The 20,288-nt window shown below is 36.1% G+C and overlaps 1 protein-coding gene across 3 annotated transcripts in view; it reads right to left on the bottom strand.

Annotated features, from left to right (window-relative positions):
* Positions 1-20,288, bottom strand: part of PMP34 (Peroxisomal Membrane Protein 34) — a 31,288-nt gene that overhangs the window by 6,235 nt on the left and 4,765 nt on the right. For all 3 annotated transcript variants that reach the window (XM_046625687.2, XM_046625651.2, XM_046625678.2), the window contains exons 3-6: positions 9,348-9,414; positions 6,919-7,067; positions 4,923-5,036; positions 274-521 (exon numbers count right to left, since the gene is read on the bottom strand). In XM_046625687.2, the coding sequence (XP_046481643.1) occupies positions 274-521; positions 4,923-5,036; positions 6,919-7,067; positions 9,348-9,414 (578 nt within the window). The remainder of the gene's footprint in view (positions 1-273; positions 522-4,922; positions 5,037-6,918; positions 7,068-9,347; positions 9,415-20,288) is intronic.

The raw sequence follows: 20,288 nt of genomic DNA, 5'->3' as shown, positions 1-20,288 counted from the left end.
CGTAAAACTGAACTCTGTTAACTCGAATTCTATAAAAATTATACCCTCTCATCTTTTGCAGTCTAGTGAATCAAGAGCTGATATTAATAGAATTAACTTCGCTTTACTAACCTACGACATATTAATTTTGGGAAAAAATTGTCAACGTAAGGTTTGTTGACAGGGTGAGATGAGCTGGAATACCCCAAATGTACAATGCATACGATAGATGTAGTACCTAGTCATTTATGAATAGAATCGACTCATTGAAGAATGTATTGAAAGTTGAGTTACCCTTAATTTGGTTTGAGCCAGTTGTAATGGATAAGTCACAGTAGTGGCGACAGTTTTTGCAATGGCTCCAATTACGAAGAACACAACAGCTGGTGGAGGCACTGTACCGAAATTTTTCGCAATTCGTCTCTTAATAGCCTCGTAGGTCATGAATTGTATAGCGGGATTCGAGACCAAAAGTAAACTCGGTAACGTCCCAGCCCACAGTTTTTGGATACCTTCCGTTTTCCAAATGTAGATGAGACCCTCTAAGATCCAAAATAAATGTTATTTCCCATTGGATTATTTCGTTGCTTTGTCGTATTGGAGAATATTGTATTCTTAAATGAACACGTCTTTAAAAAAAGGAATACAGAGGAGGGGAGGTTTACACATTGTGGTTCTAGCTGTTAATTGTGACGTACGAATGCGGGAGGAAAGTCTTGTGGTCATACCTCGCTCTTCTTCAAATCTGTTCAACCCAAATTTACGTTTGTCAGATTTCAAAATGTTTTGATTCGGTGAACCGTCACAGCTTACTTACAATCTGGAAATTTGAAGAAAAAAAAATTGTCGCGAACTTCTGGTTGATAGGAAAACTATGCTTCTCATATGTGAGAAATCACGATACTGTCAGAGAAAAAAAAATGTCCACATGTCATTCAATTACTTTCTTAGGAGTGCACTGATATGCTGCAAAATCAAATAAATTCAATTGTACGTAGCATTCGGCAAAATACAAGCTGGTTACTTCAGGCTTGCTTGCTTTGAGCACTTATGAGACTTCAAAATTTTTTATAACAAAGAGTTTGTATCCGAAAATTCGATTTCAAAATTTTTATTTGTCTATGATGCTTGCCAATCTCATGTAATATGCAAACTGGTAATTTATGAAATATCAGCTCTGCATCTGCATAAGCCATCATGAAGAATATCATTCTTTTGTTTCTATGTATTGTACTGAAAACTTCTCAGGCCTGTATAAATCATGAATTGAACATTATGATTCATGACTTGAAGGGACCTGCAAGAATTTCTGATATAAGGTAGTCTAAGCTTCTCGAAAGACATTTTTTTTTTGCAACTCTAACGTAAAAATAGACGATTTTGGCCGCCTGCTTCAAATGAACAAACGACGCTATTTCTCAATGAATGACTCAATGACTGAATGGTCTCTCTGCCAGTGGACAAAAACTGTTTTTGCCCACTCGTGGGAAAAATGGTTCGCCATTTCCCAACATGCAAGACAATCATTGTGAAATACCGTCTTTTGTGTATTATTGAGGTAAGCCTTGCTGTTTTGAGAAGAAAGTGTCGAGGAGTGCACAATGATTGTCAGTTTAACGTTAATATTAAATTCTTTATTCTTGACTAGCTCTTAGGTTGGATCCAGAGCGACTGACGCGCGATCGCCACCTAAGTCAGTTTGCCACACAAATCGTCTATTCTTAGATTTTTGTTGTGAAAAATGTCATGTGCAACTCGTGGAAAATGACGAGTCTGAGTGAGCGTGATAATGCACTCACTCACAATCGGGAATAAAATTTTCGAGGGTATAAACAGATTGTTTATTACAGTGGCTAACGTTTGGTTGTGACAAGGTCGACCTTCCTCTGAGCCTTTCTCTGAGGGTATATACTCTTTTATGTAAATATTGGGATATTTGTCCCACATAGCATCTGTCACATTCTGTACAGTCTATATGATACGCCACATTAGCTCAATCTTTGGTTGGTATTTTATCTTTAAGAATCGAGAACAGTTTAGAATTAGTATTTAGATTTTACATACAACCCTTACACCTTGTTTATAAGTATTTTTTGAAGTTGTTCAGTTAATCCTTTAATGTAAGGGAGCACCGAAAAGGATTTAAAATTAGGCAGACTGTTAGTTTTAGCTTCCTCAGATTTAATTGCATTATAAAGTTTATCTACTCTGATTTTCGGTATATTTCTGATGATTTGTGATAGATAACCATTGTTCTTCAATGTGTCAAAAATCAAATCTAGCTTTTTCTACCTAAGGCAAAGTTCAAACAATCTCAATGCTCTATCCACTAATCCAGACGCCACACTTTTCTTATAAATAATTAGTTGATGAGATGAGAAATATAGGTCCCTACCAGACCATGTAGGTTTTCTATTCCAATCGATGACTAAAATGTTATTGCGTTTGATTACTAAGGTATCTAAGAAACTAAGTGCATTATTTACCTCTCGTTCAAAAGTGAATTTGAATTCATGGTGGACATTGTTAAAGTTTTTAACTAAGTTGCCTATGTTCGAAATTTGTACTGCAGTCATAATATCGTGAACATATCTTTTGAAAAAAGTAATGGAGACTCAAACGTGGGTATAGCAGCTTTTTTCAATTTTTCCATTACTAGGTTGGCTACATTTGAACTAATAGGCGAGTCCATCGCTATACTCTCTATTTGTTAGTAAGCCTTCTTATTGAAAATGAGAAAGGTTGAATCGAGGCGTAACTTCACACCTTTTATGAACTCTTCCTTAGGTAAACATATGTTTCGTTCAATTTCATTCCACCTGTCATTGATACAGTCTAAGTCTAAAGTGACAGGTACGTTAGTAAAAAGCGATGCCACATCCAATGATATCAATATGTGGTTGTCAGGCAACTTTTTGTTTCAGATGAATTCCGCAAATGATCAAGAATCCGTAGTGTGGAACTCAGACTTTCCCAAGATCTGTATTAAAGGTGATGCACAAGATTTTACTAATTTATAGGTAGACCCGCCAATGTTAGAAATAATCGGTCGATATGGTATGTTAACTTTATGAATTGTAGGTGAGAAATATATGTTTAGTGATATCGAACTCAATGTCTTTAAGCTTTTTTCTTGTATGTTAGATAGATATTTACATTTCACCTAATGATTGACTAAATCATTGTTTAATCTCTGGAAACTTTTTGTTCGATCTTTTTTCAAAAGTTTATCTGTACTTCTGTCTCTTAACATCGTAGTCACCTCGTTGAGATATACGTCAGTTTCGACCAAAACTGTTTTGTTACCTTGTCTGGTTTTGTATCCATTATTTCAGGATGTTGTTTCAAGAATTGTTTAGTTACGTTGAATTCATGTAAAGCTTTGTTTTGGTCTAAATTTAGTTGTGTATTATTCTGATGTGCTATGATTTTATCAGTCAATTTATTTAAAAATGTAAAATAATAGCAATATAAAATTTTCACTGCATAAAGATGTCATATCAGTTTAGCTGGTTTGACATCAGATATGCCATGCTCTCATCATGGCCACATAATTTCAGTTAAATTCAAAAATTTAGAAATTTTGAACAGATCAAATAAAGCTAAACTTGATATATAAAAACAAGAATATATAACTCGGTGAGTGATAGTAGTTATTTTTTCATCGTAGATTATAAATTACATGTATATGATTTTGTCGCAGGCATATTTTGTTGATTTATGATAAAACAAAGTCACTGTGTATATAATTGAGCTGCTTTTGTAATATTCGTTTTGAGAAAGTCTTGTTAAAAAATCTTATTTGTTATTTAAATCACTATAAATTGATTAGCTTTAATTATTTGTAATAATTCAACTCGATATTATAGACTACTTGACTCAGAACTGTTAGTTTTGTTTATTTCGATACGGGCGTCTCGACATCTGATGGGCCTGCCCATTAGTTAATAGCGTCTTAACTCGTAATTAAGCTCGACCATAGTTTCGCATTATCGTTTTAACCCTAGTTTGAACTTGACACAAATAGTTTCAATAATTATTACCCACCTGAATCGTCTTTTTGCCTTTTTTTTTACGGTCAAGACTTTTTTTGTAGTAACTTTAGTTTACGGTCCAAATTGCATAATTCCTTGTCCTCCTCGATCGAACGTCTTCTTTTCAATATCTCGAACTAACAATAAGTAAGAGCATATATATCATCCGTATACACAACTCTCAAAAACCGACGCCTACGGCCGTCGAGACCCGTAATGAAGACGAGAAGTTATGACGCAGGAGACGAGCTCTGAACGTGACATCATATGGTGGCAAGTAGCGGTACTGCACTGTTAATCTCGAGAACGAGGAGCGAAATATAACAAACCACACACTCTGCATTGTTGAATCGCTGATTACAAATTTAGGGTGAAAATGCCAATATTCTTGCAATGAAGCACGAAAAATCCAATGGATTACCAGAACCAACAGAAGAGTTGGAAAATTTTTATCGTGACGTATTACTTTTTTTTTTATTTTCCTCAAGAGAGTGAAACAATGGATTTAATAAAAATCGCTATTACACAGAAAACTCGGAACGTCGTTTCTCTATACCATCAAGGTGCACCTTGAAAATTTGGGGAAACCTTTAATAATAAAAAATACTTCATCACAAAATGGCAAAATTATTTTCAAGTTCTCATTTGTCCTTCATGTTCAATATACATAGACGGCAATTGAATAAGACAGTAGTAGAAAAATATATTTTCATCTGTTTTCTATCATTTTTTCACAAATAAGGAAACAGAAGTGATGGGGATCCAATAAATTTTATTTCACGTTCCGTCGCGATCAAGATTGAAATGTTATCAAAGTTCTTGATTGAGGACAGAATTCACGTATACCCATCTTGACTCGCATGAGGCTCTTAGAGGAGATATTTCTTTTTAAGAATGTAAAATTCTCACCGTAAAGTGTATCGAAGTTAGTCCTGTTGTGTTCGTGGTGAGATTCAATTCCTTTCATCTTTAGCCTTGTGTTGACGACCCACAGTGGAGTTGTCGTTAAAACGTTAATTATACCTGAGAGCAGGGTCAATTACAACATTAATTGGGAATTAGCATTTACGTCAAATTTATATTCTGTCAAAGAACTATTTCTTTGGAAGTTGTTCGTGACCAGGTAGTTTTGTAGAATGAAAAATTCGTCGAATGAATTCGTCGTACTTCCATCCATCATGGCATTTAATTAACATCTAAGCCAAAAAGGTTGTCTCTTATTTCCGGAAGATGGTCGGCGGGGCCCAACCGAATGGTTGATTTTACACGTTATATAAATTAAATTGTTTGACCTTCATTCGACGAATTTTTCATGCTACCAAAGAACTATTTCCACAGCACTGTCCTTACGGGAAAAACCTTCAAGTGTGGTGTGAATTCGCACCCTCAACTTTGTTCTTATTTGAATTTAGCATTATCTACGAGTTGGGGGTACTAATTTATACGCAAGTTGAGGGTTTTTTCCATGAGGATGGGGCCATTCGCCAGGACCTTTTTGATGTTTAGCTTTATATGCAATTTTTAATTTAACGACTGCATTCCAGGAGGATTCTTTAAATGTCAACGATTTGAACGACGATTTTCCGGCAGATAGGAAACCGAAGTTACTTCATACATGCAGTAAGTACCCTAGATGTAATTTCGGTTGCCTGTCTGCCGGCGACGCATGTTCGTATCGTCAACTTTCAAGGAATCTTTCTGCTATACATTATTCATTGGTCATTTTTTCTACTTTTATTAGGCCTGCTTGCCTATAGTTCTCGATTGCATCGTAATTTTAGCGATTGCACAGCTATTGAACGTAACCGAACATCATAGACTTTTTCGTATTCAAATCCCAGTACTAAATAAATCCCACATTGATGGTCGAGTCTTGTACACTCCCGAGATGGATTCTGACCGATGCAAGCCGACCAGTGTTGTCTGCTACCATCTATTTGACTTTTAGTCAAGTTTTAGTCGAGAAAGGTCAAGAAGGACTAGCAATTTTTTTTGAAACGTCGTAATAAACCAAAATTGGTAGTCCTTCTTGACTCTACCCGACGAAAACGCTACTAACAGTCCTTTTGGGTCGCCAATCGTCAATTATTTATTTAACCTGCACATCCCGTGACATTGATAACCTGGAATCGGTCAGAATCAAATTCGGGAGATCTGCACTAAATCATTCTCTAGTTGTCGCTAAAATGTTCCTCTGTAACTGCAATATTGATTCAATCCTATTGTTGTTACAATTTTGTAACCATGCGTTGAACATATATAATTGGAATTAGCATCTTTGTAGAAAGATTGCGAAGACACAGATACAGACAAACCTCAACTGCCGTAAGGCACCAACGGTCAAGGTTAGAGAGTAAGGTACACACGATATTCTACATTATATGCTCAAAAATTTCAACCACGATTCTAGACCCCAAGTTCACGTTTTTGGATTTTTAGTGTATGTTTGTACTCATCATTTTTTCTCGTTTCATTCGTTTTAGATAAATTAAGATCTGGAAAAGCCCCAAACTTTTGATTTAAATGTTGTAACTATAGTCAAAGTCATTTCAAGAAATCCCCGCGCATACATTATAGACAGTCGAGGCTACTTCACATGGGAAAGTATTATTGGTAGATCATAAAATTATTCTGTTATCGGAATTCAATGTGATGAAAACTATTATTATTATGATTATACGTATTTTGAAACATTAACGTTGCCCTCGTATAAAATTTTTGGGTCAAGGAGCATAAGAAATAAATTCGGCCGGCTCAAGTCTTGAAACATTTATTAACGATGTGGCAGTTATTTCGGAAGATTGGATCAGTCGTCAGCATTTTTAAAACTGTAATTTGGAACCATCATTAGAAATTGGCATCACAATTAATGATTTTCAAAGAGTGGTTAAAAATACTACTTTACCAGCGATTGAGGCCATAAGCAGGTCATTTCCAGCATTCTGACCCCTAGAGCTTCGCAAGATCTTGAGGCCGTGGAAAGTGTAAAAGTAGACAAAGTTACTGGCGCAGAGACTCTGAAGTACCGGTATCATTCCTCTGTACAATGTCGAGCTGTAAAGAACGTCCAGAATTTTTATAATCCACAATTTAGTACGAGTCTCAACCTGCGGAACAAACATCGTGGTGAAAAGAACTGCGAAGACTTTGGTGAGATTCCAAAAGTCTATCTGTTGACATTTCGCCTTCGTGACATACATACTATACGTATGCGCGTATGTACATTCTATAAGGTACACTGTAAGCATAACATTAGCGACTGAAACACGCTGCCTATGGAAAATAAGTCGCATAATACAAGATTTATTTATCAAAACTATTCGTTGCGATTTAGCACCTAACGTTGCTCAATCTTTACTCTTTACTCGTTACTCTTTGTCAATATTCGAAACTCACACACTGAGTTTACCCATCTGGTGATTTATTGTGCGGAAGAGTGTTGTACCTTGGATGTTTTCAAATCGTTACACTTTTTTTTGCGGTGAACAGACCCTCACGAAAAACGTGTCAAGTATTCATATGTTTTCACAAATATTACTCACTTGAGGTTATACTTTTCTATTTTGAAAAATGATAAACAGTCTATGGTTCCTGTATCTTGGACCGTCTGCATTTTTTAGTAAAACGCAGATTTCGATAGGCGGAATTTTTTTTCGTATTTTAGAAATTATTTTAAACTAATAATTGGTAGACGTAGATAAAAAGTTTATTTTGTAAAATTTCATAGTGGCACTATCATAATTATGACTATAACAATACAGGAGACTTTGCCGCATGTGAATGGTATACTTGACGAAAAAATAAATAAACTTTATTATCTCTTATAACATTATAAACAATCGTAAAATCTTGAACATGTTATAGAATAATTACTACGTCAGCAGTCGACAAACTTTCAGCCTACAGAAGAACACTGTGCTTATATCAGAATACTCATTTCCGAACTACAAATTCAAAAAATGTGATTTCAAAAGTCATTCAAAATCACAATTAACATCAACTAACAGATCAATGAAGGTTCACATTTACAACCTGTCGAATTCTTGATAGATGACACTTTTTCAATGGCTATATCACGGTTTAAGTAATCAGGTGTACTATAGCGTAGCTTTTTGGATGAACCAACAGAAATATTCCGTCAGTTGATGTCACAACAAGTGGTCGATTTTAAACCGTTCAAATATCTCGAAATCGGTTAGACGTTATAAGAATACACATGGAACGCACATGACGTCGACTGATACATGCGTGATTATTTATTCTAATCGTATCTAAGATTTGATAATAATTATAGCCTTATACTTGAATTGGAACATTTTATTATTCTTGCGAAATTTTAACCACCCACAATAACTTGACGGTCTTCGGTGATTCGAAAATACGGAATATTTATATATAGATCAAAATGTTCCACCACGATTCGTAACGTGTAGTTCTGGTTATGTTATATTGTGTAGGCACTGAACTTTAATGTACCTGGAACGTGCGTTTGCTATTCTAAGGTGTAGACAGGCAGCGAGCCGAGGGAAATAGCGTCATGATGCAGTTTTGTCTCTGCCTTATGGCGTCGCGCATGCGTTCGTCGCTGTATCGTAAAGCATCTGCAAAAAATTAAGCCATCACCACGGTCAAAATATCTACGGTTCAGAAATACAGTGAATTTTTGTTTACTGGAATTACTTCATGACGCCATCTCTCTCGGCTCGCGTCGAAGCATCGGAGCACGTCCAGTTATATTATAGTTCAGTGTGTGTACTCACCGTGTATGCATGCAAGCGTAGGTCACGCGGCGGCGCCGTAGGCTTACTGTGCTTGGCCGGGACGTTAACTAGCGAAATGCACAAAAATGTACAAAATTGTACGAAAATCGGTCCTCTATCAAGCACATCTGGCTCCTTACACTGTGGGTTATACTATGCCCGGAGGTCGGCCTAGGTACGTAATGCGATAATACGAAGAAAAAACTACACATGGCGCAATATCTGTCGATACGCTTCCTCTCTATTATGGTAGCGTGTTCAGTGCAGTTGACCACGGTGAAACACTGTTTTCTATACATACGTAATCTTTCTTGTTGTGATAGATAAAGTACAAAAATATTCCAAGAATTGTTTTGCAATATGTGCTCAATAGATACCTGCTTTCACATTTGCGACCAAAAAACTAATCTGAAAACATCCTGGGTTTGTATTATTACCATTGTATTTTGTAACAAACATAACGAATATTTTTTAGTATCTTGAATGATATTGTAAGGACTTGTAATCGCTTTGAGATTAGGATATGTACACCTATCTATTATTTCAAAAATAACGTAGGTTTAAGGGAACTTACAATCCTTCCTTTCTAATCAGCTCCCGAATAATGGTCACCGTGTTCTTAGCTTCACGGCCTTCTTCAACTGTAAACAAAAAAGAGATAAAGTACGCATTTTTCGGTAAGTCTCAAATGGATAAATTTTGTGATTTTTATCACAGAGTATGATAACATTCCGTAGGTTCGATTTTCAGATTTTTAGTATGCATGGCTAAAAATTTCTCTTAAGAATCGGAGTTATATTTCTTGCTGTCAAAGACATGGTAAGTTTTATTAATCAAGCATTAGTACTACTGTCCAAGTGCACTTGTCTTTAGTAAACATATAGAAGATGCCACTGATAGTGCGCGCACCTGGTGTCAGGTAACTTACGCTTAATGACACAGTGCGTGAAATTGAGTAGTCTGAAAGTGCGCACGCACCAAAGAAAGCTTTAGTGTGTGAAATATCGCATTTCAATTATGCGTATGCACCAACGTTGAAATACAGTACTGTCCAGAAATGAGACACTTGGCACTTTTTACAGGCTTCGAAAATCCAATTTTCCTACCAAGTGTTGAAAAAAGTAGTTTATAAAGTGATATAACAGTAGGTATATTACGAGGGGGTAACCACTCGTGAAATTGTTGGAACAGTCGACTATGAAATACAATGAAATGCTTTTGAAATGCTGTGGAATACTGTGAAATGCTGTGAAATGCGTATGATATGCTGTGAAGTGCGTATGAAATATGTGTGAAATGCTGTGAAATGCGTCTGAACAGCTTTTGAAATGGTACGAAATTCGTGTGATCCTGATCAAAATATTCTGAAAAAATTACTAATATTATCTTTCGATTGTAGAACACGGCCCCGTTTCAACTTTGGCGTAGCGCGGCTTCATTGATTATTAATTAATTCATTTTATTATTTAATCTAATTAATAGTGTAATTAATAATTTAAGTAATTATAATATCAACCGTCGGCGGCCAGAGGGAAAAGTCAAACGCATGATCCAAAAATTCTGAAAAAAATCACCAACGTTGACTTTCGATTGTAGAACACCATTCAGGTTGAATTTTGGCGTAGCATGGCCGATTGTTTATTTATTAAATAAGTAAAATTAATAATTAAAGAAAAATTAATAATTTGATTAAATAAATAAAAAAATAATTAAATAAATAATCGGACCGTGCTACGCCAAAATTTAACCTGCATAGTGTTCTACAACCGAAAGACAATATTTTTCTAATGAACAATATATTTCGTGAACTAAATTGTGTTTTTTTTTCTTTGAGTTTTCCTTCTTCAAATTGAGATCATATCACCAATATCAATTGTGGATGACGAAAAATCGCGTGAAACTGTATGCGGTGACATGAAATGCATGTGAAATTCTATGAAATGCCTGTGAAATTCCATGAAATACCATGAAATTCTATGAAATACCATGAAATACTTGTGAAATGTGAAATGCTTGGGACACCATATTTTCGAGTAGTTACCCCCTCGGTGTATTATGTTTCAATCGCGAAACTGAGCTGATATTTGAACGACTGTGATCAGATATCGCCCATTCGCACGAGCAACACATAATATTTTTCTGTAATAACTTTACGAAAACTTCGATTTGAGAAGCACCTTTGCCAATTAACTGTTTTGTTGTGTTTCTTGTAATTTCGTCACTATCAAAGATTAGCAGTTTCCTAATATTGAATGAGCTAATTGCTAACTAGCAAACAAAAATGATTCAATTGTGAAGTTTTTAATTTTTGCCTGATCACTTTTACTGATTTTTTTCTGCACGACAAAGTTTTGTACAAAATATTATTAGAACTCGAATTTGTCGTTATGTGGGAATAATTTCACGAAGTATGCGGGAATACAAATTTTGCACTTCACGGGCCTTTCATGTCATTTGACTCATATGTACGTACACTTGGGGACAATAAATCTGAGACGGCTAATTTTTTACACTAGACAGTTACATTGGCAATACCAAGGGACTGGTCACTTAAGGAATCATTGAACCATCTCATCCGAAATCAGACAGGGAATCGCTAGAAGTCGCTAGAAATCGCTTGAATCGCATGATTCCTGATTTCCTCGCGATTTCTCAAAATGTATAAGAAATCATGGGAAATCACCAAAAAAATCATGTGATTTCGGGAATCACTGGGAATCACTCATCCACTTTCCAACTAAGCAAGCATTTGTATGCATTTATCCAACGTCTATGTATATACATACATTTTGACTATGTAAAACTGAAAACCCGTTCAAACGTGGCTCGGGCAGAGATCAGAGACTTCGTTCGTAAAACACCAGTTGACGTTTGCTCGTGACAGCGAGCGTTTCGGCGAGCGCAACAGAGTTACGCGGGTGTTTCTTTATAGCTCGTAAATCGTAACCTATCTCCTTTATATTATACGCATTTTGACGTATATTTGTATTATAAGAACAGTTTTGAGTCAATATTATTGGTAAGTTTTTAAATATTTCTACTTTGTTATAAAATTAAATATTGCATAATAAGTAAATTCAAAGGATATTAGGTTTATAAGTTTAAAATATTTAACAATAAAATTCTCGTGAGAAATTCCAATTATTCAATTTACGTTTTGTTTCGGTGAATTTTTTTCTTTTTAGATTAATTATGGAAATTGAATAATAATTCGAAAAAATTTATCCTCGTGGATAATTTTTCTTCCGGTTAAGCTGTTTATAGTACTCGTAGCAATTTTTTTTATAAATCACAATTGAGTACGGAAATCATATTTTGTTTGTCAAAAGTACTTTTTTCAATTGGTTCTCAGAGAATTGAAGCCCTTAGTGTAATAAAAAAATGGAAGACGAGGAAAAGCGAGAAGAAAAGAGGAACCGCGATAGCGCTTCATTTCAAGACAACACAGAGCAACTTTCCCGCTCAGATTACTTTTCGAAATTATTAGAAGCTGAATAGTTGTCAGTGATTCCTCCTTACGTTGAAAATATTCTACGCTTGAATAATTTTCTCATCCCAATGGCATTTTCTCACATTTCTGAGGATAGAATCAGGGATACGGAAAATTCTGCTCGAGATGATATGCAATTGTTCTTGAAACAAGTGGACCAACGAGAAAATTTGTATCACAGCTACCACACTTGTCCATCAAAGTATCGATTCGTCATGGGAGACAAGCATTTACTTCTGGAACTCGCCAAAATTGTGGAATAGAAACCCATGGAATTTTGGAAAATACCGGAAAGTCCTATTGCTCCGCAACAAAAACGTCCTATTTAAAAATTATTTGCTTCGTCAACGACATCCAGCTTGAATTCTCGAGCGAATTCTTCAGAGCAGAAAGAAAAAGGTGATACTGAGAAAGAGCGGAAAACTTTATCGAAAGTGGTGAAAAAAATTTTGGAGAATGGCGATAGAGAAAATATCGAGAACAATACTGAGGAAATTTCTGTACAAGATCTTGATATTCGAGTCTCAGTGAGTGAGAATTATGGAGAAGATGGCTTTCTAAAGTCGTACACTTACCAGGCAAAGATCAAATATCCTGAGTGTTCATTTGTACGAAATTCACAAAATGTGGACACATTGGAGGACAGGGATCAAATCGGGTTCTATCATATTTTCGGAGACATGTGAAAACTCATAGAAACGTTGCAACTGAGAGATCCAGAAAACGAAAAAACATTTCTATCGTAGAGATCCTTCGAGCATCCAAATGCAATACATCAAAAGAATCAAACACTGTCGACGTTGTATCAAATCCAACTGAGGAAAGACCGCAAAACCACAAAATGTCTGAGTTCATCCTAATCTCACATTCACCAGAAAAAGGCGAGGAAAAAGGTCAAGAAGGAATGGACGCCATCGAAACATCCGAGGAAACGTCGGAAATACTATCATTTACAATTAGTGATGCATCTGGGAATAAATCAGGTAAATTGTTTTATTTATTCAACGGTTTTTCGTTTTTATTATATAACTATTCAATTATTTTTTAAATTTAGGAGATGAAATGTATGAATCGACCATCATCGCAGGTACAGCTTAGGGGACGAATTTGACGTCGTTAGATTCTCCATCAACTTCAGCAGAATTCATTTCCAGTTCTTTCAATATTCTCTATGATCAGAAGAAATTGTAGAAGTCTTAAGACGAGATAGTCATCGGACGGACTGTCTCGACAAAAACATCTCAATAAAAGTTCGTAAAGGAAAGTATTCAAGGATTTATCGTAATATTAAAAAATTGCATTCATCAGTAGACTCGACTCAAACTCGAATAACTGCTTTTTATCCAGTTTTGACTCAAGTTCAATTACTAATCGAAAAAAACAAAAATTTAAGTGACACGTTTTTGACCGGATTTTGTCAAATCACAAAAGGTGTTGACAACGAGCAAATAAATACTGAATTTCTTACGAAATTATTTGAGAGTGCTGAAAAACAATGCAAGACAAAAGTTCAAGGTAGAAGACATGATGAAATATTGAACCTTTTCTGTACTTACGTATTCACTATAGGTGGTAGAATGTTATATGAAACACTTGACGCTAATTTACCGATACCATCTCTGTGAACAATCACTAGAGTAATGTCTAAAAATAGATGTAATATTATAGAAGGTGCGGTGCGAGCGAAAGAGTTGAAGGAATTTCTAATTTCAAGAAATTTAACATTGACCGTTTAGTTGAGCGAAGATGCGACTCGCATCACAGGACGTATATAATATGGCAGTATTTCCAATCAGTTTGTCGGTTTTGTATTACCGTTAAATAAACGAGGGCTACCGATTTCAGGTGTTTACGAAGCCACCTCTACTCGGAAGATACAAGAAAGCTTTGAGATTGGTACTATATCTAGTTTAGCATATGTAATAATTGCTCAATCTCTAACACATAGTGCCCCAACTTTTTTTCTTTGTTTATTCGGCATAAACAATAAGTTCTTTTACGATGATGTCTCGAAACGATGGGCATATATTGTTGAATGTTTGCAAAAAGAGGGGATCACAGTACTTGGCTTACCTTATGATGGTGATCCAAGGTTGTTGAAGGGAATGCGTATAAAAAGTCAGTTACTCAGCTGGAATGAGTAAGAATCGAGAAAATGAGGGGTGCTTGTTACCGAAGTAATACAGATGATATCAGGAAGATAGAAAACGCCAAAAAGAATGCATTTTTAAAAGTTATATCTGTAGACATGAACGTGAATTCCGAGGCTGGTGATGAAATATCTCCTAAATTATTAGAAATCGTCTGTGATGATTTTGAGGATATCGATACTGACGATTAAGTGATAGATGACGATATAAAAACAGATCAAGAGAATGATCAACAAGAACTATGTGAGGATTTAAGCACTCTCTCAAATGTACAAGGTGGTCTGGATTTGAAAACTTACGAAAAATCTCGAGAAAAATCCAACTTCATTCGAGGAGTCCTTTCGTTGTAGTCAGAGATCAGAGAAAGAATGAGTTAGCAGTAAGAAAATCGTCCCTTTGTTGGTTATTTAATACAAATTCATTTAGTTTAAGCAGTGATCGATTACAGAGAGTTCGAGATTCTGAGTCAACAAAAAATTGTATAAAGAAACGAACGAATAGTAATGTTAATGATGAAAGTATTGTTTTCATCAAAGTTAGTGATGAAATTCATATCGGTGACTGGTGTCTATTTAAGAAGTAAAATAGTTTTAAGTGTTTTGTTGGATTCATTTTAAGTTTTACTTATTCAGAAGGAAAGACATTGAAGAGTCACGAGTACTCTAGTTCCTATGTTATATTTCACAAGATTTTTTTGAATTTTTTCAGCTTTTAGAAAGCGGGGGTTGTTGGCAGTTTCTAGTGTTTAAATCATACTTCAGATATGCTGGTTCGAAAAATTCTGAAAAAATGCTATTGCGTATTTCGTCATGTACTTTTACAAAAAATCTTGATTGATACTCTAATTGACCATGCCGATGAGTTGTCCAGAATTTACTATTTTCATGTTTTCGAATTTCACTCTTGCCTCTTGCATTAACTTTCCGCGTACCTATAATCCGAATCTGTTCCGACGCGAGTGAGGTAGATTTTGTTTGCTGTAGTTGTGTTTCCGAGTTTAACTTTGCATTATTTGTCAACCTTGACATAATTATAGTAGGAATTATTTCGCGTCGCGTGTTAAACTGTAGATACGTAAGTTGAGTTGTCAGAAACTAGGTCCTCTTTCTGAGTAATCTCGGGAAACGAAGTGACGCAAGGTATAAACTGGTATTGTGTTATCATGCCGGCTCGCGCCCGCGCGTATCCCTCACCCACACCGGTCGTCCAGCGTGCGTTGTTTGCTAGGTCGCCCACGTATTCTATGAGGCTATTATCTGTTTGATTTATCGATTATTTTGTGGTAAGCTCATGTCGCACACCTTACCTAGATTTTAATCAGCTACTAAGTCTTCTTGTTACCGATTTTAAGAAATAATCAGAGCTCACGTCGCTCTGCGCCTCATACACCGCGTTCGATATTCCTATCGGTTATTTCTCTTCTCTTCCGTGTTTAGATTGGGTTCAGGGTTCAATCGTTATTCTGTATCGCATCGAGTTATTCGGCCTGGTATATAGCTGTCTATCCGTGTCCTTATATGTGATGCCTCGCTAGGTGTTAGATTCTCGTAGCTTTAAGGGTGATGTCGCAAATCGTCAATTATGATTTAACCCCTTCCCCTATTTAGCATATACTCTATGTTTGTTATTGCAAGAAATTCCCTCGGACCTAGGTATGTCGCGTTGTAGAGTCTAATATTATTACAGTATTCCTTTTGTGTTAAGCGTTTCGTTCATGTAGAGTTTACGGCGAACCGTTTGTATCGCTTCTAATACTCTAGCCATGGAGACTAGAGGTAAGGAGGCCGAACGCAATGCTGGCAAAATGGACTGGGGAAGTGATGAAAAATCCGCGGATTTTACCCGCCTGGCAGCGCTACCAAAACCGATCTCACGTATGTATCCTATTCGTAACCAGGCGCTGGTATCGCTTGCGGATACATCCCGAACTACAAGATCTTTCATCGCTTTCACGTTCCACTTTTCGACGATTCCGCCATATGCGTTCGGCCTTCTTACCTCTAGTCTCTATGACTCTAGCGTTGCGTTTGTTTCTGTTTGAAATTAATTACTGTTGAGAGGTTTTTGTAAGAGCCGAGAAACTTCGAGACCCCGTTCTATTTCCTCCGAAAAAATCGAGTAATATTTGTCGCCCCTCCCCATTTGGGATTTATAAAAGCGTGGCTAAACCTTTCCCTCCCGGCCTACCTACGTTCTCCTCTGCCAAATACTGAGCTACCGGGTCACCTTTCCCTTCCTATATTGCTTACTTCCTTTTCCGTTAGTTACCTGGCGCTTAACCTCAATTCTCTTTAGTATTCGAATGTTATCGTTACACAAATAGTGATTGGGGGTTACAAAATACAGATCATATTACATGTTGCGTACGCCATCAGTCGTCATTCTGCCTATATAGTTAGCAAACCTGTAATAACCACACTCAATAGAGAACCCTCGTTCAGTCGTCTCATTAATATAATTGCAACTTTTCTCACAGTTCTGGTTTGTGGAGACATTTCTAAATTTGAAAACTAAAAACTAGTATGCGGACAAACGTCAACGATTTTTTGTCTATTCTATCATACGTTGATAAACAGTTGTGCAATCATTTATCATGCCACAGAAATGAAAACTGATGTACGACTGTACAAAAATCTATGGTTCAATTACTGATAACATTGAAAATTCATCAAATTTTCTTATTCTGGAATGGCAATGATGAAATTTACAAGCTAAATAACGAAACATTTTGAAAAATGAAGAACAAAGAAAAAATACATTATGCAGGAGGATCCATTAAAGTTGACACAGCACAATATCCTAAGAACAACATATTTTAGAAAAAAATGTATGGAATAAAAGTCTCCTAGTTCAAAAGGGGAAACGTACTTTTTATTTGGTGGTGGTTTGCAAGGTCATTTGGAGGTCAGGATTGTTGTTTTTTTTTTTTTTTTTTATTACTAAGAACGTATACTTTTGTTTACAGATTTGCATTTTATAGGAAAAAATAAAAAACTTTAATTGCATATTATTTTTTCTTTCTCTACAATTAATTTAAAAAAAAATAATAATGAATCTGAAATTAATCTAAAATTAATAAAATCGGTACAGTATAAAACAGTAAACGATGAAAAAATTATAATTCAATACATGCTCATAAGTATGCCCGATAATTTGAATACACTTTTTAAGACGAATTATAAAAGATGCATGACAGCGTATTAAATGTCCTCTGGAGTAGTTAGTGTCGTAGTATCAACTCTTTTCGGAAGTAGCCTCATAAAAAAATCACGACATGTAAGATCTGGTGACCTAACAGTCTAATGTACCGGTACGCTCTGCCACTCCAGTGATTGTTATTAATCATGATTCAATATCTGTCTATATAACTTTGAATACTGATTGTGAGCCGGAAAAGTATCGTTCTGAAACCACATACTTCAACTTGTTTCAAAATCCAAATCTTTAGTCAGTCCCGGCAATTGTTGATCTGAAAAACGTCAGTATGTTTGTTCTCCATCCAATGTATCATTGATGAAGAAAGCGCCAATTGATTTCTCATCAATAATTCCGCACCATAAGTTTACATACTTACTACCTATTGTAATTATTTTCAAATATCGTGGAAAATTAATGTCGTAGAAAATAGAATTTGGGATATAAGTTTTTTTCTTTATTTTTATGTGTTCCGTCCTCCAGACCGCAAATTTTTTTTCCACAGCCTTATAGTCACTTTACATCCTGCGTCCTCTTCTCATCTTCACCGAGTCAGCAGATACATCTCTGAGCTGCAACTAACGAGTCTCCTACATTCTCTACACCCGTCACTTTCATCCTTGCTTTCGCACAAGTCACTCATAAGTATGTCTTGCCATGCCAATCCAAGTTCCTTCCCTCCAATCGACTCCTTCACATTGATCACTGTTACAATTCAACTACTATACCTTCAACAACAAATCAACTGTACCATTCAGATCGTCTACCTCCCTTAAAACCGATACTTCCCTTCTGCTACCCTTTCTTGCATTGGGAGTAGTGACACGTAAGTGCATAAACGACGTGTATAAACCCTAAAGTAGCCAAATAACACCTTGGCTGGACGTAGAGTAGGTTTCGGTAGCCTCTCACTAAATCCTACGGCTGTCACCATTTTTCCTGACATATAATTCACTTGAAATTTTGCATGCACGGGCTTTTGGGATCGCTTATTACGAATCTGAACTTGAAATTTGAAAATTCAAATTGGTGGATCCAATATGGCGAACAAAAAAGAAGAAAAATTTTGAAAATAATCTATAAAATTTTTTGGTGTGTATTAAGTTTGTGTAAAAATTAGCATTCGGATGTTCTTGGTAAATTAGGAGAACATGCTTTTTTTAGGGAATAAATACGAATTTCGACTATTTGGTTACATGTGCCATTTTTTCAGTATATAAATAAATAAATTAGATTCTTTTCTTAGGCTTGGAAATATTTCAGGGACCATGTGGAACTAAAAAACTCGGCAGTTGTTACCAAAAAATCAAGTATAATAAATAAAAAGATGCAAAACAAAAGGGTGGATTAAAGGGTTCAGTGAAAATGGTCAATTATAGCAAACCAAGGGGTGATTAGCTAATCAGCAGACGAATACACGAAGATTTTCGATATAGATCCGATGTATTTGGGATGTACGCGAGATTTTTAAATTAGTAGACACTATGACTATTCCACTTGTTGCGGTGCCGGATTTAGGGAGCAGGGGGCCCTGGGCAGCACAGTTGTGGAGGCCCACAATCCTGTGTAATTTCCATCGTACCTGACTAAATTTTTCTCTATATCTACAAATATTAAACCTACGAAAATGGGACTTCACCAAAATTCATTTTTAAGATCTCAATACCAATATTAGCGAAAATGGTTGAAATTGAAAACAGATTTTTTCACTTATAATTATTACATTACACACATAATATACATATATAGGCATATAATACTTTTATAGAGAATGGTTGCAGGTCTCAGGGACCAGGCACCTTTCATGATTCGCGATAAGCAAAATTGTCTATCAACTGGTGAAAGTCCATTTCCTGCAAAATATCGTTTTCGATACTCATAATAGTCAAATTGTTCAGTCGGTCCTGTGTCATGGTGGTACGAAGTCTATTCTTTATATATTTCAGTTTAGAAAATGAACGCTCTCCACTACAGTTTGCTACCACAAGAACTAGAAACATTCGCAATGCAATTTCAACGTTAGGAAACGTATCTTTGATCCCCTTATCGAGTAACAATCCATATGGGTACTGTTCGTTACTTATATTATCCCCTCTCTCATCTTTGTAGAATTTACTAAACTCAACGAATTGAATAAGTTGGTTGCCGAGGCATTGGTCCAGATCATCCTCGTGAATATTTACGGTGCGCATCGCCGCATCTTGGATCTCTTCGTGGCTAAGACAGTACAGCTGACTGAAGAATCCAAATCGAGAAGTCACTTGCTCATAGGCAGAGATTCGCTGCGTCAAGGCAGTAAGAAATTTGTCGATGAGCGGTATGAAATTTTCAATCCGAAATTTTTCTGAAACCGTTAGCTCAACTCCCGACGCTTGGCCATAATCCAGTGAATTAAGGCGTACATTAATGCGACGTTGACGAGCTTGAATGTATGTTGCTATTCCAGATAGGCTGACACCGCGCTGCTCGTATTCATTGAAGCGCTCACGTTTGGCCTGAACAAAACTCTTTAGCGATTTCATACACGCAACGGCCGTATTCAAATCAAGTTTTGGGTCTTGTAGGACTAAACTTGTGCCATTCACCCCATCCAGACGCTCATATCAGAAAATTGAGTATATAGCATTCGCTAATGTACACATCCGCTCGTGTAGACTGTTTGCATTAGAAAGCGATCTAG

This window comes from Neodiprion pinetum, chromosome 1, assembly GCF_021155775.2.
Source record: "Neodiprion pinetum isolate iyNeoPine1 chromosome 1, iyNeoPine1.2, whole genome shotgun sequence".
Lineage (NCBI taxonomy): Eukaryota > Metazoa > Arthropoda > Insecta > Hymenoptera > Diprionidae > Neodiprion > Neodiprion pinetum.
This window is presented reverse-complemented; position numbering and strand designations above follow the sequence as displayed.